The sequence below is a fragment of the Hemitrygon akajei genome, chromosome 7 (genome assembly GCF_048418815.1).
Source record: "Hemitrygon akajei chromosome 7, sHemAka1.3, whole genome shotgun sequence".
Lineage (NCBI taxonomy): Eukaryota > Metazoa > Chordata > Chondrichthyes > Myliobatiformes > Dasyatidae > Hemitrygon > Hemitrygon akajei.
In genome coordinates, this window is record NC_133130.1 from 176,049,094 (window position 1) to 176,075,175 (window position 26,082).

Consider the following 26,082-nt stretch of genomic DNA (forward strand, 5'->3'; position numbering starts at 1 on the left):
TCTCTCTCTCACCCCCTCGCGCCGATCTGCCCAAAAGCCAGCCAACAATAGCTTACAGACTCAGAAGAAAGAACAACATTAATCCCAATTGGTTTACAAAGGAATACAATTCTCGTTATCAGTAAATTTTAACCCAAAGAAGCTTCCAGCACTCTCTCGCAACAAAGAAGCATTCCTACTTTTAACAAAACAAAGAAGCCATTTTGATTACATACACAGTAACAAAGAAAAAGAAGAAATCCCCTTTACACTGGCATAGCTAAAGATTCAGGCCTGTAATTGATTGATTCTGATGTCAGTGGAAGAACATTCAATATTGTTTAAAAAAGCTTTATCTGCTGATATTTCAGTGGGGCTCCTGGGTTTCAGGAGAAACTACATCCGGCTGTGGAGCATTTGCTTGGGTAATGAGGTTACCATTAACCACAGCTACCTCCAGGTCACCCTTAGGCAAGGTGTATCACCTATTAGCCTCCCTACTTGGGTTACAGTGAAGCCACGGAATGCAGGTGGTGGATGAAGCAGAAGACAAGTTGTGAGTAACACAATCAATGGTTCCTGCTTCTCAGATGCTGAGCAGAAGATCTTTTTAATAGGACAATGGTCAGGGTCACCCGTCTCGTAAAGACACTGCATCGGAAGCAAGCAAGGGGAAGCTATTCCTTGTATTTTATCCCTGGTACAACCATAGTTAATACATACACAAATAGATCTGTATGGAAAACCATGGTCACCAACGTCCGCATCGGATATGGTACCTAGACAGACAGACAGACTTCAGTGGAGGAGTTTACTGAAAAGCATTTGTAATAATGCAGCTAGAACCTTGCATGAATATATTAAATTTCTATCCAGTAGTACTTGTCCTGCAGCTTTATTTCCATATTTGAATTATGCTTGATATTTGTTACTGAAGAAAAAACACCTGGGAAGTTTGGGAAGTCCTTTATGAGGCTGAATGGTTAACAAAACTGCGCAGCAGTAAAAAGTGAGAGATTAACAGCTAAGCAGTAATTAGAAATCAGCCTTCCATGAAAACGCACTTTTGAATTTGGTTGTAAGTCAATTTTGCTAGCTGTTGGATTTTTATGTGTCACGTTTCAAAGTGGGAAGTACTGGGAAATTACACCTGATGGCTTGCAGCCACTTCACAATGAAACCATTAAAGATTCCAAGCTTGAGAAAATCAGGAGATGCTGGAAATCCAAAGCAACACATACACAATGCTGGAGAAATTCAGCAGACCAGGCAGTATCTATAGGAAAGAGTAAATAGTTGACGTTTCAAGCTGAAACCCTTCTTCAGGACTGGAAAGAAAGGGGAGAAGTCAGAGTAAAAAGGTGTGGGGAGGAGCGGAAGTAGTACAAGGTGATAGGTGAAACCAGGAAAGGGGGAGGGCGTGTAAAGAGCTTGGAAGCTGATTGCTGAAAGAGATAAAGGTCTGGAGAAGGGTTAATCTGATGGGGGAGGGCAGAAGACCATGGAAGAAAGGGAAGGGGGAGGAGCACCACAGGGAGGTGATGGGCAGATAAGAAGAGAAGACGTGAAAAGGAAACAAGAATTGGCAATGGTGAAGTGGGAGGGAGGAAGTAAGTACAGAAAGTTCAAGAAATCGATGTTCATGTCATCAGTTTGTAGGCCTCCCAGATGGCATACAAGGTGTTGCTCCTCCAACCTGAGTGTGGCCTCATTGTGCAGTAGAGGAGGCCATGGACTGATATGTCAGAATGGGAATGGCAAGTAGAACTAAAATGTTTCTTTGAAGATTCTGTAAGAAGGCCCTTGTTCACATAAGAAGCAACATTCCTCGGATGCACTGAGATCCTTGTAGATCTTGTCGGCAATGATACTTTTCTGAACTAGCTGCTGTACCTTTTTATCACTGACAGAGCATTACTGATCACCCATCTTGGCATCTTTTCCCCGGGGGGGGGGGGGCAATGGCCAATACCAGAGGACAGCCATTTAATGTGAGTGAAGGAAACTTAGGGAAGATGTCAGAGATAGTTGTTTTTTTTTTAAACAGAGAGTGCATGGTTCCTGGAGCTCACCGCTAGGCTAGTGATAGAGGCTGACACAACAGAGACAATTCAGAGACCCTTATATAGGCACAGGGATATAAAAAAAATGGAAGGTTATGGATTGTGTAGGAGGGAAGGGCTAGATTGATTGTAGAGTAGGTTTATAACAGTACACTGCTTCAACAGGGGGGCTGGATCAGGTGGGAGTAGCCAACAGACCTCATATCCCAGTTAGACAGAGATATGCCTGTCCTAACATGTGAAGTCAGCTCCAGCAGACTGGGAAGACAAATCCAACAGTGAGATCCATCGGCCAGGAAGGAGGTTCTGCAATGCTCTGTGAAGATCGAAGAGTGTGACATGGTCATCCACTGCAACCAAGGAAGACCCCAGTTGTGATGACTACTCATACTACTGGATCCAGATTTCAGAGGTCAAGACAGTGGAACTGCACCTATGCAATGGCTTGTCCATTTTAAAAACTCTCCCACCCAGGTTTTCACACTGGCATCGTCTGATACAATAGACATTCAAATCAATCAGGTTTATATATCGTGAGCAGAAGGGTCCATCCTCTGCTGAACTGTTCTAGGTTCTGTAGTATAACAATTTTCTTAAAGAATCAAAATTGGTTTAGATCCTGTTGTGCATACTATTTTTATGAATTACTATAAATTGCACATTGCACATTTAGACGGAGACATAACAAAGATTTTTACTCCTCATGTATATGAAGGATGTAAGTAATAAAGTCAATTTCATTCAGATCCTTGCATTTTATTTGTACAGTGCTGTGTAAAAGTCTTAGGTACATATACAATATATTGCTAGGGTACCTAAGACTTTTGCACAGTACTGGAGTAATTTTTATGTATTGCACTGTACTGCTGCAAAAAAACCCCACAAATTTGATGACATGTGTGAGTGATTATAAGCCCGATTCTTATATGGGTCTCTATTGTGGGAAGTGAGCAGAGGGAGGGGAATCATGGTTGGGAAAAGGGGAAGGGAGAAAGGAGGGAAGCACCAGAGAAACATTCTCTAAAAATCAATAAACCAATTGTTTGGAATCAAATGACCTTGCCTGGAGTCTCAGGGCTGGGACGTCTGCACCAGTGCCATCCTGTTTCAGGCTGAGACCCTTCATAAACTACCTGGATTTCCAGCATCTGAAGATTTTTTCGTGTTTACTCTTTTCCATAGATGATGCCTAGCCTGCTGAGTTTCTCCAGTATTTTGTGTGTGTTGGTTGGATTACCAGCATCTGCAAATTTTCTTGTGCTTGTGCAATTAGCATTATTATTTTCCTTTTCTCAAATACCTACATTGTCATAGTTCTCTCTCACATTCCCAAACTCTTAATAATAGAGAAACTTTTGGACTTCAGTGCATCTTGCACCCTCACACTGCTGACAGCTGAGGTTTCTACCTTTCCAGTTTCGATCGCTGGAATGCCAAAACACTCTATTGATCTTCACCCAACTCTAGTCTCAAAAGAGCACTTCAATCTAACTCGTCAACCAAACTTTGAATCTCCTCTTAACATTTAGAGCACAAACCAACATCTATTCCTTTATATTTTCAAAGCCAAGTGTTTGAAGGTGCTATGACTGTTTTTCAATCAGATAAATAAACTCAGTCATTAGGCAATTTTTCTTAAAATTGCTGTGCTAAGAAAACTGAAAACTCTCAAGAAGTGCGTATGTTGCTTCTAGTTCTTGACATCTTACCTCAAAACAGTAATCTTGCCCCAGAATGCTGCTGTGTACAGATTTAATTGTCACTTCTTCCTCCATACTGAGATCCAGTGCCTCTACCGCACTACTGGGACTGAGCAAAGACTCGTGAGATCGTGATTCTTTCAACCTCGGCATCAGACGTGATCTGCAAGAAATACCAAACAAAAGGCACATCACAAATAAAGTCTCTCTCATAAATGTTGCAAAATAAATGTAGTGATTGTACATTAATTACCAACCAACAAATTTCCCTAGTGTGGATTCAGATAAAATCTGGAGACACAAGTGACTGCAAATGCAGGAATCCGGAGCAAAAACAAACTGCGGGAGCAACTTGAGTACTAGACCTGGTCTCAGCCCGTAATAAACTGCTTATTCCCCTCCATATACGCAGTCTCACTTGCTTACTTCCTCGAGCATTTTGTGCGGGCTGCTCAAGATTTCCAGAATCTGCAGAAGCTATTAAAATTCGTAAGCTCAGCCATCTCCATCATGGGCACTAGCCTCCCCAGCAGCTAGAACATCTTCAAGGAATGATGCCTCAAAAAGCCAATGTCCATCATTAAGGAGCCCAATCACCCAGGACATGCCCTCTTCACATGCAACCATCAAGAAGGAGGCACAGAAGCCTGAAGGTACACACTCACAATAATTCAGGAACAGCTTCTTCCCCTCTGACATCCGATTTCCGAATGGACATTGAGCCCATTAATAGTACCTCACTACTTTTTTTGCATAACTTATTTAACATACATACACACACACACTTACTGTAATTTACTGTTATATTACGTATTTTCAATGTACTGCTGCCTCATAACAACCAATTTCACCACAGATACCAATGATATTAAACCTGATTCTGATTCTGCTGTGGTTTTGATTTGCTGGAGGACCTTAGGGGGTTGAGCGGCGACAGTGATAGGAGAAGAAACTGTCAGCATTTCAGGTTGAGATCCTGCAACAGGACTGAGAGGGGAGGGGCTAGATAACCAGGATATTGGTGGGAGGGTAAAGGCGAGATAGGGGCCAGTACATCGCAGGTGGATCGAGGAGGAGTGAGGAATGATGGACAGAAGGAGCCAGGTGAGGGAGGGCGAGTGGTGTAGTTGGGTGAGAAGCAGATGAGTGATAAATTGAAGCAGGCAAGGTGGGGAAAAAGGGGGAAAGAGAAGCAGGTGGAGGGAGGAGGATGAAGGTGGAGGCAGAGGCTGAAGGATGATAAGCAGGGACACAAAGGCTACAGGAGCTGGAATCTGATAAGGAAAGAAGGTGATAATGGGAACTTTGATTTCTTTTCCCTGACTGTTCTATCTATGGCTGTCCTCTAAAAGAGAACAATATATATTTAGGTACTGACACTTTGCCATGAATATTAAGAGACCGTTAAGTCGGTGCTGAAACAACCAAAAGGATACTTTGATGGCCCTTGGCTTGAGAAAGAAAGTGAGATCATCCGAACTCCTACATGCCTGCAAGAATAGGAATCTCAGGGAAGTAGATGGTGACATATTATGTACTTTGATCAAAAATTTATTCTGCATTCCTTGTCGTAATGTTCACTGCTGGGAATGGCCGGTGAGGGAATAAGAGAGGTCTCAGCTGTAATAGCTTCTCATACTCAAACGGCTCTGATGATCTTTGTAAATGCATTGTAAATTTGGTATGCCATTTCCAATTTAGTATGCAAGATAATTTTAATAGTGAATAAGGCAATTCTGCGTAGGATGTAGTTGTAAATTCACAAGTGGAATGAAAGACAAATGAAACTGATTCAAAGTGAAGCTCCATTCTTGTACACTGTAGTACTGTCTGATTCAAACACAAGACGATTATAATTAAAAGTAACACAGAATATGAAGGACAAATCTTGATGAGGCAACTATGCACATTATACTTATAGGTAATATTAAAATGGCTCAAGTCTACATATTAACTACAAATATGAAGCGCAGAAACAAATATCACTGTGATGATTGTACGCTCTAGTATCAATTGTTTGGTGACAATAAAGTAAAATTAAGTCTACAGTTTTGGTCACCTATCTACAGGAAAGATGTAAATAGGGCTGAAATAGTACAGAGAAAATTTACAAGGATGCTATCGGATCTGGGGGACCTGAGTTATAAGGGAAGATTGAATAGGTTAGGACTTTTTTCCTTTTAACATAAAAGATTGAAGAGAGATTTGTTAGAGGTGTACAAAATCATGACGGATATAGATAGGGTAAATGCAAGCAGGCTTTTTCCACTGAGGTTGGGTTGGACTACAACTAGAGGTCGTGGGTCAAGGATGAAAGGTGAAAAGTTTTAAGGCAAACAGGAGGGGAAATGTCCTCACTAAAAGGTTAATGAGAGGGTGGAACGAGCTGCCAGCATTAGTGGTCCATGCAAGCTCGATTTCAATGTTTAAGAGAAGTTCGGATAGGTAAATGGATGGTAGGGGTATGAAGGGCTATAGTCCCAGTGCTGGTCAATGTGAGTAGGCAGTTAAAATGGTTCAGCATGGATTAGATGGAGTGAAGGGCCTTTTTCTGTACTGTACTTTTCTATGACTCCAACTCTAACATGGCTTAAGTCCATATAATGCAGGGCAGCATGGAGGTATGGCTGTAATGTATCGTAGCCAGCAATCACTGATCAGGGTTCAATTCCCATCGCTACCTATAAGGCGGTTATACTTTTTCTCCGTCATCCAGGTGCTCCAGTTTCCTCCATGTTCCAAAGATATAAGGTTAGGGTTAGGGAGTTGTTGGCCCTGGAAGCGTGGCAGCACCTGCAGACTGCCCCCAACACATTCTCACAGATTTATACAAATGTCACATTTCTCTGTATGCTTCAATATTTTGAAGTACATGTGACAAATAAAGCTAATCTTTTCCCTTTTCTATAGCATATGGGTATTGCATTTCAGCAGATGTACACGAGCAAAGCTAAAGCTATACAGAATACAGCTATTCCAGCAGAAAGCTCTGATTCTGATTCTGCTGTGGTTATGATTTGCTGGATGACCTTAGGGGGCTTGAGCGGCGACTGTGATGGGGGCAGAGCCAAACAAAATTAAGCTCTACTTGTAGTAGCCTGATGTGTGGGCAAGCTAATTGGAAAGGTAGGGCAGAAGTCCCCTTCTTTTCCAGTCCTGAAGAAGGGTCTTAGACCGAACGTCGACTGTTTATTTCTTTCTATAGCTGCTGCCCAGCCTGCTGAGTTCCTCCAGCATTTTGTGTGTGTTGCTTTGGATTTCCAGCACCTGCAGAATTTCTCTTGTTTCTTAGATGATGATTTCCCTGTTAGATTCATAGTGCTGTTAAACATACACATGTACCACAGTGTTAAAACCTATGTCATCCTGTCCAATCAACAACACCCTTCACACAAAATTGCTTTTGTCAGAAAGTCTTGACAATTTAATCAATAAGTTGAAGTCCAATCTACACACAAATATTACGAACATAACTGGAAGGAATATACCGCAGATGGAGTGAATTAAAGAGCTGAGATCACATTTTCTATTTGAGATACTTAAAGGATCATTACGGTAGTTTCAGTGTGATTGATACAACTTGTTATTGGAAAAAAGATAATCATGTCTACATCCATCTTCACCGGAAAATGTTTTCCTTCTGAAAGCTCACTGTTTTGCCCAACTTGGCCTAACAGAAGAGTCTTGTGTCAAGCTGCTCAAGATTTCAACTGATAACTAAAGCACAACGCTGTTTGTTAATTTAATGAAGTGTCTCAGCTAACTGGGTTTGAAGCATCAGACAGATCCTATTCTGGATTCTGCAGAGCCTCTGGCTTCTCTCCATATTCTATACAAGTTCTGTATTGCATCCACGACTTCAGGGGATGGTGACAGTCAATGACAACAATCTCCAAGGCAGCAAAGGAACATCGAATTCACGGCTTCACAAACGTTCCTGTTCCCCTCTCAGTTATGAGTCAAGGAAACAACTTTGGAAGCCTGAAAAGCAGGTCTCTGCTTGGTCTCTCAGAAAGGACTTAAATGTTCAGTGAAATGTTTAAAAGAAATCTTTGAGTGACAAAGTAATCTTTTACTGTAAAGCAAGGCACAATACTGAGACAAAGAGGTTAATATCAATAGAAAAGGAATTATGCCCAACCCAATCCATGCTTCATGGTCAGTACCCATTGTGCACTCATACTTACTGCCCCAAAGGTAAATTGGTCCAGAATGAACAAATCCAAAGCCTCACATCTGGACCATGCTACTAGCTTTTTAATCATAAACACAAGAGACTTTGGAGATACAGTCATAAAAAGTACAGCACAGAAACAGGCCAATCACCCCATCTAGTCTGTGCAAAACTATTTGAACTGCCTACTCCCATGGACTTGCACCAGGACCATAGCCATCCATACCCCTACCATCCACGTACCTATTCCAAACTTCTCTTAAATGTTGATGCTGGAAATATATTTATTTATTTTGTGATATGGCAAGGAGTAGGCCCTTCCGGCTCGTCAAATCATACTGCCCTAGCAACCCGACAAAACCGATTAACTCTAACCTAAACATGGGAAAATTTACAATGCCCAGTTAACCTACCTGATACATCTTTGGACTCTGGGAGAAAACCAGGGGACCCAGACAAAGCCCATGCATTCTACGGAGATGACATACAGAGACTCCTTACAGAGAATGTTGGAATTGAACTCTAAACTCCGGAACGCCTTGAGTTGTAATAGCGTTGTGCTAACGGTTACACCATGGTGCCCCAGAGCAAATCTAGAGTAACAAACACAAAATGCTAGAGGAATGCAGCAGGCCAGGGAGCATCGACATTTCGGGCCTGGCAAAGGGTCTCTGCCTGAAACGTTGACAGCGCTTCTCCCTATAGGTGCTGCCTGGCCTGCTGTGTTCCACCAGCATTTTGTGTGTGTTGTTGGGATAACTTGATATTATTTTTATTTAAAACCCAACTACCTGATAAAATTGAAATTACGAATATTAACATTTTCCTGCATTTCGCAATTCAATCCAAGTTAGTAACCCCATTAAAGCAGATGGGCTGCATTAACACTTGGTGAAAAGTTAAAGGGACCAGGTATGGCATGAAGCCAGCCCAACTGAGGTCTGCCAAGCACTCAAGCGTCATCTACCAGCGGGAGATCAGATGCACTGACATCAGACTGCTACCACATATTTCTGATTTCCACAGCGCAATGCACCGTGGAAAATCAAGATCTTTTTGAACCACGAAAAGGATCTCACCAGTTCTCTTCTGAACCATCAGCAGAAGGGAACTAGGTTTCTGATTGTTGCTATAATGTATGTAACGTTACTTCCCATATTGATCATAATGTACAGAAAAAAAGTTCATTTCTGAAAGTGAAGAAATCATGTTTAAAGTAAGATAACACAAACTGCTTTACAGCACCAGCAATCACCGTTGAGAATTAGATCCCCCCCGCTGTCTCTAAGGAATTTCTCTTGCGATGGTGTGGAGTTCTTCCTGGTACCCCTCAATTATCAGGCTCTTGAACCAAAGGGAATAACTTTACTTGGCCCATCATTGAAATGTTCCCATAAACAATGGACTTAGTTTCAAGGGCTCTTCATCTCATGTTCTCAATATTTACTGTTTATTTATTATCATTCTTTCTTTCTTTCTTTCTTGTATTTACACAGCTTGTTGGCATTTTGTACACTGCTTGAATGCCCAAGTTGGTGCAGTATTTCATTGATTCTGTTATGGGTTATTATCCTATAGACTTGTTGAGTATGCCCATAAGAAATTGAATCTCAGGGTTGTATGTAGTGACATATATGTACTTTGATAATAAACTTACTTTGAACTTTGCTCCAGTTTCCTCCCACATTCCAAAGATGTGTGGGTGAGGTTAGTGAGTTGTGGGCATGCTATGTTGCCACTGTAAATGTGGGAACTACCCAGCATAATCCTCGCACTGTGTTGGTCGTCGATGTAAAATAACACGTTTTACTGTATTTTTGATGTACATGTGACAAGTAAAGCCAATCTTAAAAAAAAATGGTGGTATGAACATTTCAATATTCTTCCCTTCTCAATGTTTTTCACAACTAACTATATTAATGAATTAAACTGTAGTGTATTGCTTCTGTAGAAAGTATTAGCAATGCTGATGCTGACTTGGCTTGGGGCCAGCACATTAATACCTTTACAAAGAAGGCACAGCAGAGCCTTACTTTCTGAGAAGTTTGCGCAGATTCAGAGTGCCATCTAAAACTTTTAACAAAATTCTATAATGTACTGTGGAGAGTATTCTGATTGGTTGCATCACGGCCTGGTATGGATGGGCCTACAAAAAGTGGATACAGCCCTGTTTATTCAAGGAAAAGGCCGTCAGACTATTGAACACATCTGCAAGGAGCACTGCACAAGTCAGCAGCATCAAGGACCCCCACTACCCAGGCCATGCTCTCTTCGTGCTGCTGCCATCAGGAAGGAGGCACAGGAGTCTTAGGCCCCAAACCACTAGATTCAAGGACAGTTATTACCCTTCAACAATCAGATTCCTGAAGCAGGGTGGTTAACTTCACTCACTTGAACACTGATTCCACAACAAAAAGACTCACTTTCAAGGAACCCACAACTCATGTTCACAATATTTATGTACCGGTACTTGTTAATTTATTATTAGTTTTTCTTTTTGTATTTGCACAGTTTGTCATCTTCTGCACATTGGTTGTTTGTCCATCTTTGTATGTAGTTCTTCATTGGGTCTATTATGTTTCTTTGTATCTATTGCAGGGGTTCCTAATCTTCTTTCTAATCTCCCCAACCAACACATACTCCACTCTCCTCTCCTACCTCTCCTCACAGCCCCCCACCCTGCTTTCATGACTACACCTCTCCCCCACCTGAAACCACCAGGGTGGGCTTCACAGCTGAACAGGTGAGAAGACAGCTGAAACGTCTCCACCCAAGCAAGGCTGCAGGCCCGGATGGTGTCAGCCCCAGGGTGCTCAAAGCCTGTGCCCCCCAGCTATGTGGAGTACTTCACCATGTCTTCAACCTGAGCCTGAGTCTCCAGAGGGTTCCCGTGCTGTGGAAGACGTCCTGCCTCGTCACTGTACCGAAGACACCGCGCTCCAGTGGCTCCAATGACTACCGACCGGTGGTATTGACCTCCCACATCATAAAGACCCTGGAGAGACTTGCTCTAGAGCAGCTCCGGCCTATTTTTAGGCCACACTTAGACTCCCTCCAGTTCGCCTACCAGCCCCGACTAGGAGTTGAGGATGCCATCGTTTACCTGCTGAACCGTGTCTACGCCCACCTGGACAAGCCGGCGAGCACTGTGAGGGTCATGTTTTTTGACTTCTCCAGTGCGTTCAACACCATCTGCCCTGCTCTGCTGGGTGAGAAGCTGACAGTGATGCAGGTGGATGCTTCCCTGGTGTCATGGATTATTGATTACCTGACTGGCAGACCACAGTACGTGCGCTTGCAACACTGTGTGTCAGACAGAGTGGTCAGCAGCACTGGGGCTCCACAGGGGACTGTCCTGTCTCCCTTTCTCTTTACCAGCTACTGACCAACTTCTGGGTTTGTGTGTGTGTGTGTCAGGGTGATATCGGGGTGATGACTGTGGGAGTGTGTCGAACTTCAACTACTGCACAGAGTCTTGCCATCTTCAGAAGTTTTCTGATGACTCTGCCATAGTTGGATACATTTGCAAGGGAGATGAGGCGGAGTACAGGGCTAAGGTGGGAAACTTTGTCACGTGGTGTGAGCAGAATCATCTGCAGCTTAATGTGAAAAAGACTAAGGAGCTGGTGGTGGACCTGAGGAGGGCTAAGGCACCGGTGACCTGTTTCCATCCAAGGGGTCAGTGTGGACATGGTGGAGGATTACAAATACCTGGGGACACGAATTAACAATAAACTGGACTGGTCAAAGAACACTGAGGCTGTCTACAAGAAGGATCAGAGCCGTCTCTACTTCCTGAGGAGACTGAGGTCCTTTAACATCTGCTGGACGATGCTGAGGATGTTCTACGAGTCTGTGGTGGCCAGTGCTATCATGTTTGTTGTTGTGTGCTGGGGCAGCAGGCTGAGGGTAGCAGACACCAACAGAATCAACAAACTCATTCACAAGGCCAGTGATGTTGTGGGGGTGGAACTGGACTCTCTGACAGTGGTGTCTGAAAAGAGGATGCTGTTCAAGTTGCATGCCATCTTGGACAATGTCTCCCATCCACTCCATAATGTACTGGTTAGGCACAGGAGTACGTTCAGCCAGAGACTCATTCCACCGAGATGTAACACTGAGCGTCATAGGAAGTCATTCCTGCCTGTGGCCATCAAACTTTACAACTCCTTCCTTGGAGTGTCAGACACCCTGAGCCAATAAGCTGGTCCTGGACTTATTTTCAAGGTTCAAGATTCAAAAACTTTATTGTCATTCTAACCGTACATCAGCTCTGCAGGGCAGAATGAGACAGCGTTTCCCAGGAGCAGTGCAATCATAACATAACAAACACAACATTAAATAATAAACATAACAATAAATAGTAAAACACAACAACCACATGTCAGTTAAAAACAAGTTATAAGTGTCCAGTGCAAGTTAAAAGTGTCCAAAGCAGAGTCAGGTAGAGCAGCTATTTAGCAGTCTGACTGCCTGTGGGAGGAAGCTGTTTAGTAACCTTGTGGTTTTAGTTTTGATGCTCCTGTAACGTTTACCTGATGGCAGAAGAACAAACAGTTCATGGAGAGGGTGTGAGGGGTCTTTAATGATGTGCCGTGTCTTCTGGAGGCATCAACCCTGAAAGAGGTCTTGGACAGAAGGTAGGGAGACCCCAATAACTTCTCTGCTCCCCTAACCACCTTCTGCAAGGCTTTTTTGTCGGCAGCACTGCAGCTGGAGTACCAGGTTGTGATGCAAAAGTTCAGCACGCTCTCAACCACTCCTCTGTAGAATGTAGTTAAGATGTTAGTGGAGAGTGATGCTTGTTTAAGCTTCCTCAAAAAGTGCAATCTCTGCCGGGCTCGTTTCACAATCCCAGTGGTGTTCCTGTACCAGGTGAGATTGTCCGAGATCTGCACCCCAAGGAACTTGATGTTTTCCACTCTCTCCACTGTGGAGCCACTGATGCTGAGGGGTGTGTGCTCAGCCTGAGACCGTCTGAAATCGACGATCATCTCCTTGGTTTTGGTGACATTAAGCATCAAGTTGTTGTCACTGCACCAGCTCTCTAGGTGTTTAACCTCCTCCCTGTACATTGTTTCATCATTTTTGCTGATGAGCCCCACCACTGTGGAATTATTTCCACTTGGAATAATTTTACTTATTATTATTTAATTATTTATGGTTTTATATTGCTATATTTCTACACTATTCTTGGTTGGTGCGACTGTAACGAAACCCAATTTCCCTCGGGATCAATAAAGTATGTCTGTCTGTTTATGCCATGGACCAACACCATTAAGCAAGGGTCTGTGGACCTCAGAATGGGAACCCCCAATCTATTTTGAACATGCGCAAGAAATTAACCTCAGGGTAGTATATGGTGATGTGTATATACTTTGACAATAAATTTACTTTAAACTTTGAATTTAAATATAACCTCAAAACATTGTCTTTTGAAATACTTCCATGCATATATTAGATAATAGGGTGAAATTTTGTCACTCCCTTTCATCAACCCTTTGCTCTACAAGTTGGTCACAAAGTCATGTCATTGTTGCTGCTAATGGAAAGAAAATCAACTCACTGTGAGTCGATCAATGAGTTGAAAAATCCATTTCACTAAATGCACTCCAAGCTGGGATAATCCTTTTCATGCGCTTTGCAGTAAGTGTTTTCTTGAAAAAAAAGGAAGGCGCAAGGATACGCACACTGTGATTATATTTATTATCTACAGATTAATTTAATTGTGTAGACCTAAGTATAAAAGATTAATCCCCCTAAGAGGCAAAATGGATTGACAATGGAGCTCATTCCTTTTAGCAAGGACGAGCTTTGTTTATTATTCACAGAAGTACTCATGTGAATACTGCCTCAGCTACCATAACAAAAGGTGGGCAAGTAAGTCTTTGTGTGGGGTTCAATATTTTACTGGCAGATTCGCCAAACCAAATAGCTACTAGTTTGGCATTGCAAATCCAAAGCTAAATGGATTTCATGAAAAACTTATCAACAGTACACAGAACTGAATGTCATATATTTTAAAGAGCTGTCATTATCATATGAAAACTTGCCTGCTCTTCAAATGAAAGCTAATCAGCTCCAATTTCTAGGGTTGCCATCAACTTCGGATCCTTTTTATGTACACAGATCTTGATCTCTTCTGATATGAAATACCAGCCATTTCTCCAAAAGCACTTGGGCCAACAAATAGGTTACCGCCCAAGTAAAATTGCCATAACATTCCAGCTGGCAATAATTAAATCCTGTTTTCATTTGTAAAATGTGTTTCCCAGCATTCTCCTTTAGACATGCATCTTTGCAGGGAACATCACACAGCAGAAATACTTATCTTTCCTGCTGTTCTCTATTGTAAAGATAGTAATTTTAAACAAAGAGGGTCAGCTAGCTAAAATATGTAATTGGAAACAGAACTGTAGCAGAATCAATCTTATTTGTCCCAGCACAGATCATCCGGTTAAAATTTTAGGTACAAGAAGTAACAGAATACATAAACGCAGTATATTTAATTGATAAATAGCTAAGTTTAAACTTCTTTCCAGTAATCCTTAAGCTATTATTCTAGAGCACAAACAATCTATTTAAATTCATTATTTGCTCACCCGTTTCCCAAGATCCTTTATTTATATGCATTTTTTTAAAAACTTGATCAACAAAGCACCTAAAAATCCTAGACATTAACTTCACAAGATCTGGGTGTCTTTATAAAATATAAACTTGCTTAACATCAAAGCCATTTAGTTGCTGGCAGTATCAATAATAGTATTTGCATGAAAAATGTGACATACTTACAGAAGCAGCATAGGGCTGTTGTTGCTGTCGCCTGTGGTTCAGATAATTACGTTCCAAAATAAAAGATAGGCAGTAAAAGGCCATGACTCCCAGCAGCTGAATAATGATAACTGCCTGCCCCTGCCTATATGGAAAAGTAATAATGCCCTAGCAATTCCAAGCCCAACCTTCTCAATGCAGGCAGCCGAGAATGGAACAGTGTAAGTAAACAGTTCAGCCGACAGTTTGACTGGCTTCTCTGCACACAGTCAGGCAGTCCAACTCAAAGCAAATGTTCACGTTTGTTCAGCTTCCAGCCTGCGCTACCTCAGCCTGACGAATCTTCCTGTCCCACTTCCCCACCTCTCCATATTCCTGGAAGGAAACTGGACCAGCTTAAAAACAACTTACTGGGGAAAAAAAACTGTGTAAACAATCTTGCGTAATGACACTAAAATATTTTTGTTCCAACTACACGGCCAAATAATTTTGTCAGCTTGCACTGAAATGAATAGTTTAACTACATCATTCAACTTCCAGTTTGCACTCTTTCTGAACAGAAACTCCATCTGCAGAATAGACTGCCGTTGCCATCAGGAAGGTGGTACAGGAGCCTCAGGACCCAGCGTCAGGTTCAGGAGCAGTTACTACCCCTCAGCCACCAGGCTCCTGAACCAAAGGGGGTATTTTCACTTGCCCCATCATTGAAATGTTCCCACAACCAATGGACTCACTTTCAAGGACTTTTCATCTCATGTTCTCAGTATTTATTGCTTATTTATTATTATTATTATTATTATTATTATTATTATTATTCTTTCTTTCCTACTGTATTTGCATAGTTTGTTATCTTCTGCACTCTGGTTAAACGCCCAAGTTGGGCAGTCTTTGACTAATTCTATTATGGTTATTATTCTCTAGATTTATTGAGTACGGCCACAAGAAAATGAATCTCAGGGTTGTATATGGTGACATGTATGTACTTTGACAATAAATTTATACTGAATTTTGATCCCATTTTCTCTCATCTTTTGCTGCCTTGTTTGTAATAAGCAAATAAGCACCAGAATGTGTGGTGACAATTGCGGGCAGCCCCCCCATCACATCCTTGGGCGTGCTGGTTGCCAACGCAAACAATGCATTTCACTGCATGTTTCAATATACATGTGATAATTCTGAATATACGATTTATTTTGGTTTAAGAATGAGAATAGGAGATTTTATTTTCATGTACTGCGACATAATGTTGCCACTTGTGAATATAGGCAAGATGCCTCGTAATGGAGCTCAAGCCGAGCACGCCACTTCGTGTTTGGGACAGGGAGGATGCAGCTGTGCACACGCAGTTCCCCACATTGTGATCGACAGGCAGGAAGAGAAGCAATGCTGTTCCAAAAGGAACAATGATCTGGACTTTGCTTGCTTTGTGTTCAGATCTCAGTAATTGGTAACAGAACTGTATCAGTCATACAGGAATGCAATTTGACTCTAGATACTGACGTGGTTAAGAGCGGGGGGAAGGGGTGTATTAGGAAGATGGAGAAAGGAGAAAAAATCTTTGAGCCAGTGTTAGGCAAAAATTTCCACTGGATCTCACCCCACCATTCATTCTTTTGTTATTCACAATTTAGCTGTTCCTAGGCTTTCCTGGTCACCTTCACTCTGTTAATCATTGAAAACAGTTTTTTGTATCTTAATTTAAAGAGATACAGTAAATATTTAAAGATTAACTTTATTTGTCACATGTAAAATGTGTTGTTTGAGTTAACGACCAACACAGTCCGAGGATATGCTGGAGCAGCCTGCAAGTGTCACCACGCTTCTGGCACCAACATAGTGTGCCCACAACTAACTAACCAGTACATCTTTGGAATATGGGAGAAAATCCACACAGTCACAAACTCCTTACAGACAGCAGCAGGAATCAATCCCCGATTACTGGCACTGTACAGCATTACACTAACCGTGCCACCCCAAGTCTTGCACTAGGTTCTGGGAAACAATCTCATGGCCCCATGCTCCAATGGGCTTGCCAAACTCTGCCCAATAACCCACTGATAATTCTTTCAATCCTTTAAATGTAGTCTTCTCATACAATACAGAAATCTACAGCATATTACAGTCCCTTCGGCCCACAATGTTGTGCCGGCCATGAAACTACCTAGAATTTCTCCAGTGCGTACCCCTCTATTTTTCTAAGCTCCATGTACCTATCTAAGAGTCCCTTAAAAACCCTATTGTTTCCGTCTCCACCACTGTCGCTGGCAGTGCATTCCATGCACCCACCACTCTGTGTGAAAAAGTTACCCCTGACTTCCCCTCTGTACCTACTTCCAAGTACCTTAAAACTATGCCCCCTCATGTTAGTCATTTCAGCCTAGGGAAAAAGCCTTTGGCTATCTACATGATCAATGCCTCTCATCATCTTATACACCTCTATTAGGTCACCTTTCATCCTCTGTCATTCCAAGGAGAAAAGATCAAGTTCACTCAACCTATTCTCATAAGGCATGCTCTCCAATCCAGGCAACTTCCTCATAAATCTCCTCTGCACCCTTTCTATAGTATCCACACTCTTTCTCCATGTCATCTTTTCTTTTTCAGCTGTACAAAAACATTCAGTGAGAAACAGACTGGTATTGTTTACTCTCTGGACACTGAGATTCAAACTCCACATTAAATTTCTTCCATTCAGATACTTCTTAAAACCTCTCCTTTTCAATATGAAATCTTTATTTGTCACATGTACATCAGTGAAATGCATTATTTATGTCAGCAATCAACACAGCCCAGAGATGTACTAGGGGCATCCAGCAAGTATTCCCATGCTTCTGGACCAACATATCATGCTCATAACTTCCTAGCCCTAACCGCATGCCTTTGGAAACCACGCAGTCATGGAGGGAATGTACAAACTCTTTACACATAGCAGCAGGAATTGAATCCCAATCAGTGATCACAGGCCACTACACTGTAGATGTTCAGTCATCCTCTCCGATTCTGTCTACCAAAGTTTGAGCATTTGTTTATACATAGGTAGTAAGAATAGAGAACACCATTTATTATGTCTCCACTGTGTTCACACAATGCCAGAAAATACAGATTAGCCATACAATGAGTCAAAGAAGTTCCCTGACTATAAAGAGTTCAGAAGTTCAAAATGTACAAGCAAACAACTTTCTAAATATATATTTCTCAAATAGAATGAAGAAAGGTCTTTTTTGGATAAGTTACCATCAGTTAGACTATCTGATCTATGAGGCATTTGAATAGTTAATAGCCAGAATGGAAACTAATAGCTTTCTTAATGAGGGATATATGCAAATAAATGGGAGAATCAAAAATAATACACACAAATTGACCATTAAGCTTCTGTGGTATCTTACAACCAGCTAAATGATATATTTACTAAAAGCAGTCCATTTACAATTACATGCAAATTCTTCAAGAAACTCATCAACAAAAGGGTGAATGCTATAAATATACTTTGGTATATCCATCAATTACTGGAAGATAATATTTAGATTAAAATTGTATAAAAGAATGAGGCATTTGAATATGGGATGAAATTACACAAAAAAAATCACGAATTGCAATCCTCATAAATTGTGTCAATGTTAACAAAGAAAAATACTAATATTTTTCATCCTACAAAATTATTTAGAAGATAATGTTCTCAATTTTGTCACTTATTGAAAACAGATGGTCTCATCTGCATAGCAAACACAAAGCCTCATAGGATATTTCAGTTTTACACATAAATCAAAACCGAATTCTGTGGGTATCGTGAAAGTAACACAGGTACCAGACTATGCAAGTGGCATTCATATCAAATTCTAAAACTAAATCAAATGGAGTCACAGTTAGCACAGAAATACATTAATGGTTACTTTAAAGTACACCTACTCATTAATTCAAATCGCTAAACAGCCAGTAATGTCGTAACATCTCAATGCAGACATGGTCAAGAGGTTCAGGCCAAACATCAGAAAGGGAAGATGTGTGATCTAAGTGATTTTGACTTAGATTGTTGGTGCCAGATGGAGTGGTTTGAGTATCTCAGAAACTGCTGACCTCCTGGAGTTTTCACACACAATAGCCTCTCGAGCAGGGGTTCCCAACCTTATTTATGCCATGGACGCCTACCATTAACTGAGGGGTCTGTGGATCCCAGGTTAAGAACCCTTTCTAGAATGGTGCGAAAACCAAAAACACATTTAGTGAACTGTAATTCTGTGGGTGTGAATGCCTTGTTAATGAGAGAGGTCAGAGGAAAATGGCCAGACTGGATCAAGCTGACAGGAAGACAAGAGTAACTCAAATAACAAGGTGTTACAACAGTGGTGTGCAGAAGAACATCTCTAACTGCACAACACATTGAACCTTAAAGTAGATAAGCTACAGCAGCAGAAGACTACGAACATACACTCAATGGCTACTTTATTAGCTACCCAATAAAATGGCCACAATGTCGGATTTTTAGTACAACTCACCCATGGCAACTAAGATGTCTGGTTTTAAAACTTATAGTGAGGATTCTTCCACTCCAGATGGAAATATGAAGTGGGTAATGAAAATTGTAATAAAAAAAGCTTGAGTAATCCACTGGATATTTATATAAATGGATAAGCTGAACTTGTCAATTATGCTTCCTAATTGGCATCGTGAAGACTCATCCTCTTCATAGCAAAATGAAGCTTGATAAATACACACTTGTAATTATCTTGTGCACTATTGCTACAGAAACATCTCTTTACTCACTTAGAATTACAATACTGCTCACAGTACATATGCAACCATTTTTAGAAATATTTAAAATGAACTCCTCTGTGAATGATGTAGTTTTTGTCATGTTGATGCTGCAGCCAGATTTAACATTATATTATCAAATGATTCCCCCTTCAAGTGGAATAAAAGGGGAAGTGACCATAAACAGACCATTGTATCTGAATGTTGGTCAACACAGAGATGCTGTGAAGCTACAGTCTGGCTACCTGATTAGAGTCCATCAGAAACTGATCACAATAGGTAAATGTATTCCAATTAAACACGCGTGATTGTGCAATGCCTGGCTTGTTCAACGTGTGATCCGGGTCAAGATGATTTGCTTAATATTACTGCATTATACCTATTGCTCTTGATTATTAGTGATGTATATTTATTTTTGGTTCTTTTAAAGTTAGGTTAACTACAGAATTGTTCACAAGCTCAGTTAGGTTCAGATTGGACATGATCAAGTCAGGTTTAAATTTTACACCCAAACATGTTCAGAACTAGCAACTGCAGTGAGTGAAACTTATTATTCTATTTGTGGCCAATTGATTTTTGAACCAAACAAGAAGCAAAGGATATGTATGATATACACAAGTAACAATGCTTTTCCTCCCAGTGGTCTGGTCTTTCAACAAATAAACTTAATCATATCAACAGAGGAAATGGCAAGACCCAGATCTGTGAACTGCAAAAATAATGAACACCAATTGCAAACTGAATTAAATATAAGGAACTACATTCCTATTTCAGAGGTATATGTATTCAAACGGTTCAATTTTTAAACTGAAGGAAGCCTGTCTCTTGATTATAAACATAGGTTCATATATAAACATATAAACATCAGTTCTGACTTCATACGGAGTCCCTTAATATAGAGCAACCAATTTACTCCAAGATATCAGAAGGATAATGACATTTAAGGGGAATATTTTCCAGTGTCATGTGGCATCCTCCTTCTTATATAAAATAAACTCATGCAAGAATCTGATAACATTGCTTTGTCATCCTGTTGATTTTTTCTAACTTGCATTGTGTCGAAAAGGCAAGGTCCTGCACCTTTACTAGGACGCTGGGGAGGACCATTGATAGGAAACAAACCCATACAGTTTTCAAGAATTTCACTGAAAGTACTCCATGCAGAGACCAACCTAAACGTCCTGGACAGACCACTGACAGAGTTGAGGCAATCATCTTTAGTACATTTGATTTGGGTGTTCCCACTTCTTACACAGTTAAAATCCCATCACCTTGGGTTCCCAAAAACTTTTACACAAAGATACAATGCATTTAGATGTCATAATTCCCTCCATAAAATTAAAAAAGGTATTTCTCCCCACTCATTGAGCCTTTATTTTAATTTACTGTCATGTATAGCATAATACTGGACAGCATTCATCACAGGTTATTAAAATATGGAAATATATTATTCCATTTGAGAGATACTATTGTCCTGTCACAACAATGGTAACTCATGGATGCCATTGCTATAAATTGATGGTTACTCAGGTTAATACAGACCCCTTAGAACAGATATTGTTTAAACAGTGCAAGCGACATTATATATTCACATGCAGCTTTATATTAATTCAACATACTTTGCAAACTGTCAAGTGGGAAGTCACACATGCATAAAACTGTTTTTAATTTTCCTTGGCATAAATTACTAAGTAGCATGCAATTACATTTCACCGAATATATACGAGCTGAATTCTTTATTTGACCACGGCAATAAGAATAAGCCTCTCCCAGTTATGTTATAATTTCTATACATAGTTTTTTTTAAAAAAACAGTTTGTTCCTTTTCTATGTTCTTGGTAGATAAGATATTTGATGATGACAATTAATTCCAGATCAGGTTGAGTATTGGATATACAGCACTATGCAGAAGTCTTAGGTACCCTAGATTTTTTTATAACAGATTTTGTTTTCGATGTTTATTTTCTGTTTTCTGCATTAGTGTATCAGTAGAAAAGAGCAAATTTTAAATTTCCAAACATTCATTTTCCAAAAAAATTAAACGCTACAGAGAAACCTTTGTATTTTGCTAAAGGTAAGTAACGTATTAAGTAATAGACCACTTTTCAAATAAAAGCTTGATTACTTTGTAGATATATAACCCAGTACATGATTAAACAAAGATAATAGACATGTGCTAATGATCAATGACATAATGAGTTGAATGAACTAACCTGATTAACTGAAACAGAAACAGGTGTAGAGGGAATCAAACAACATCAAGGACAACCAAACTAAAAGGTGAGGGTGCGGCAGATGTGGCAGTTTAACCCTCAAATCATCAATTCTTACAACATGGCAAGAGTGAGCAGAGCAACAAGACACGAGGTGGTCATCCTTCATCAGCAGGCTCTCTCCCATTTCACAGCAGACAGGAGTTTCAAGATATACTGTCCAAGCTCTTCCGAAGAAGCACAAAGAAACGGGCAAGGTTGAGGACCAGAAATGCAGTGGTCAATCATGGATACTGAGTGCAGCAGACAAGAGATGCATCAAACTGACTTCCCTTCTAAATCAGTAGAAGTCCAGCACTGTTATCAACTCTAAACTCACAAAAACCACTGGAACCCAAGTACACCTCTCTACAGTCTGGGGAAGGCTTGTCAGAAATGATCTTTATGGAAGAGTTGCTGCTTTAAAAAAAGCATTCCTCTGAAACGGAAACAAGACCACGAGACTAACCTACGCACAAAAACACAAGGACTGGGGTGCTGAACAATGGCAGCAAGTACTCTGGACTGATGGTCAAAATTTGAAATTTTTGGCTCAAGCAGGAGGCAGTTTATCCATAGAAGAGCTGGACAGCGCTACATGGATGAGTGTCTGCAGCCAACAATGAAGCTAAATGGAAGTTCGCTGCACGTTTGGGGCTGCAGTTCGTTAAATGGAGTTGGTGACCTGGTCAGAATTAATAGAATCCTCAATGCTGAGAAGTACAAGCAGATTCTCATCTATCACACAATACCATCAGGGAGGCGTCTGATTCGTCCCAACTTCCATCTGCAGCAGGACAAATAGCCCCTAACACATGGCCAAGGTCATAAAGAACTATTTTCAGTGAAAAGAACAAGAAGGAATTCTGCAACAGATGGTATGGCCTCCACAGAGCCCTGATCCCAACATCTTGGAGGCTGTCTGGGATTACCTGCAGAGACAGAAGCAAGCGAGACAGCCAAAGTCTGCAGAAGAACTGTGACAAGTTCTCCAAGATACCTGGAACAACCGACTAGCCGATTTTCTTATAAAACTGCACGACAGTGTACTGAAGAGAGTTGATGCAGTTTTAAAGGCAAAGGGTGCCTTTAAACAAATATTGATTTGATTTAGTTTTTACTGTTTACTGCGATTTATAGTAATTTTTTGATATTTAGAAAATTTTCTTCTCATTATTTTTGAAAGCATCTTCACTGTACAGGATTTTTTTACATGTGCCTAAGACGTTTGCATAGTACTGAATGTGAACATGAAAAAAAAATAATCTTAATTAAGCATAAACTATTTTTGATTTTCATTCACATCTTAGATTTTTAAAGTAGACTTTGTAACTTGTAATACATCCTGTTTTATCCCTGGCTGATCATAAAATGTAATATTGCAATTTATGAAACATGCTCTTGCTGATATTTTCCTCCAGCTGTGATTCATAGGAAAAAGGAAAAGCTGAGGAACCAGTCACTTGAACTGGCCTCTGATACTCAGACATCTGCACAGCTCTGCTTCCCAACATGTGAACAATACCTGACTTGAAGCCAAGTACTACAATCAGCATGGAAGTAACACCCAATAGACTGACTGGTTATTATTCACTGATGTGCAGGGCATGTGAATGGATTTAGAATCAAGGGTCACAGGCACAGCAAGAGCATCAAGCAATAAAATAACAAACTGTTACTCAAGTTCATTCTTAATGGAGCTGTGTTGTATAACGTAGACAATTGTGGTCTTTCCATGACCATGACTGTTCTTGGCAATTTTTTTGTACAGAAGTGGTTTGCCATTGTTTCTTCTGGACAGCGTTCTTACAAGACAGTGACCCCAGCCATTATCAATACTCTTCAGTGATTGTCTGCCTGGTGTCAGGATTTGTGATATGTACTAGCTGCTCATACGATCATCTACTACCAACTCCCATGGCTTCATATGTTCCTGATCGGGGACTAAGCTGGTGCTACACCTTGTCCAAGGGTGACTTCCAGGTTAGCGGAGGGAAGGAATGCCTTACTCCTCCCCTTTGCTGTAGATGCATCTCCACTTTGCCACGCAACTCAAGTATATAGTCCAAATAAATACTACACAGCTCGATGCAATCTTTATCCAAAGTACTGATGTGGACTGTGATTAACTGCAACTAATTCCCACAGGCTAACTAATACCAACTCAGAGCAGACTGTACAAAAACCACCTCTGCTGGCAACTTATAACAAGTTAACCTCTGTTCGGAATCTCACACACACAGAATTTCACATACACATACATAGAATTTTTAAATATCTGTATGGAGTAGTTGTGATGTTGAAACAATCTCTTCAAACTACACTATCAAAACTTGGAAAACCAGAACATTGCAGATTTGGGAAATGGATGGTCTTGTTGGGTATGGTATTGTGGCCATCACTGAATCTTGGCTGAAGGACAGTTGTAGTTGGGAGCTGAATGTCCAAGGTTACACAATGTATCGGAGGGATAGGAAGGTAGGCAGAGGTGTTCATATTAGAAAGATGTGACATAGGGTTGGAAGATGTTGAATCCTTGTAGGTTGAGTTAAGAAACTGCAAGGGTAGAAGTACCCTAATGGCAATTAAATACTGGACTCCAAACAGTAGCTGGGATGTGGACTACAAATTACAACAGAAAATAGAAAAGGCATGTCAAAAGGGCAATGATAATCATGGGAGATTTTAACATGTAGGTCAATAGGGAAAATCAGGTTAGTAATGGATCCCAAGAGATTGAATTTGTTGAATGCCTACAAGATAGCTTTTTAGAGCAGTTTGTCATTGAGTTCTCTAGGGGATCAGCTATACTGGATTGGGTGTTATGGAATGAACCGGAGGTGATTAGGGAGCTTAAGGTAAAGGAACTCTTAGGAAGTCGTGATCACAATATGATTGAGCTCAAATTGAAATTTGATAGGGAGAAAGTAAACTCTGGCATTGCAGTATTTCAGTGGAGTTAAAGAAATTACAGTGGTGTGAGAGACCAGTAGGCCAAAGTAAATTGGAAGGAGATGCTGGCTAGGATGACAGCAGAGCAGCAATGGCTAAGTTTCTGGGAAAAATGAGGAAGGTGCAAGATACATGTGGCTGAAAAGGGAAGTCAAAGCTAATGTAAAAGCAAACGAGAGAGCATACAAAGCAAAAAAGAGTGGTAAGATAGAGGATTGGGAAGCTTTTAAAAACCTACAGAAGACAATAAAAGAATCATTGGGAGGGAAAAGATGAAATATGAAAGCAAGCTAGCAAACGATATTAAGGTGGCTAGAAAAAGCTTTTTCAAGTATATAAAAATAAAAAAAAGAGATGAGAGTAGATATAGGAATGCCAGAAAATTAGGCTGGAGAAATAATAAGAGACAGCAGGTAAACTAATGAGTATTTTGCAGTTTTCAGTGTAAAAGACACTAGCAGTGTCCCAGGTGTCGAAGGGTGTGAGGGAAGAGAAGTGAGTGCAGTTACCATTACAAGAGAGAAGGTGCTCAAAATGCTGAAAGACCTAAAGGTGCATAAATCACCCAAAACTGCACCCTAGGGTTCTGAAAGAGCTAGTAGTAGAGATTGTTGAGGTATTAGTAATGATCTTTCAAAAATCATTGGATTCTATCATGGTGCCACAAGATTGGAAAATTGCAAATATCACTCCACTCTTTAAGAAATGACAGAGGCAGCAGAAAGGAAATTATAAACCTCAGTGGTTGAGAAGACATTGAAGTTAATTGTTAAGGGTGACATTATAGAGTACTTGGTGACACACGGCAAAATAGGACAAAGTCAGCATGGTTTCCTTAAGGGAAAAATCTTGCTTCTTTTTATGCTGTATATCAATGATTTAGAAAATGGAATAGATGGCTTTGTTGCCAAGTTTGCAGATGATACGAAGATTGGTGGAGGGACAGGTAGTGTTGAGGAAACAGGAGGGCTACAGATGGACCTAAACAGATTAGGAGAATGGGTAAGAAAGTGGCAAATTAAATATTGTTGGAAATATGTTGGAAAATGCATGGTGATGGTAAAGGCACGTTGGCACTCATTTCAAGAGGTCTAGAACACAAGAGCAGGGATGTGATGGTGAGACTTCATAAGGCATTGGTAAGGTCTCCCTTTGAATATTGTGAACAGTTTTGGGCTCCTCACCTAAGATGAGCTGGCATTGGAGAGGGTTCAGAGGCGGTTCACAAGGATTATTTTGGGAATGAAAGGGTTACTGTATGAAGAACGTTTGATAGCTCTGGGCCTTTATTCCCTGGAACTTAGAAGGATAAAAGATTCAAATGTTGAAAAGACTAGACAGAGTATACGTGGAAAGGACGTTTCCCATGGTGGGAGAGTCTAGGACAAGAGGGCAGAGCCTCAGGATAGAGGGGCGTCCATTTAATACAGAGATGCGGAGAA

General features: G+C 40.7%; 1 protein-coding gene across 8 annotated transcripts in view; it reads right to left on the reverse strand.

Annotated features, from left to right (window-relative positions):
• LOC140731201 (disabled homolog 2-interacting protein-like) overlaps nucleotides 1-26,082 on the reverse strand; it is a 597,104-nt gene that overhangs the window by 115,008 nt on the left and 456,014 nt on the right. For 7 of the 8 annotated variants that reach the window (XM_073052659.1, XM_073052661.1, XM_073052657.1 and 4 more), the window contains one exon: nucleotides 3,752-3,905. In XM_073052659.1, coding sequence (XP_072908760.1) covers nucleotides 3,752-3,905 — 154 coding nt within the window. Of the gene's footprint in view, nucleotides 1-3,751; nucleotides 3,906-14,708; nucleotides 15,012-26,082 lie in introns of those variants that run through there. The other variant, XM_073052664.1, reaches the window with a different exon arrangement.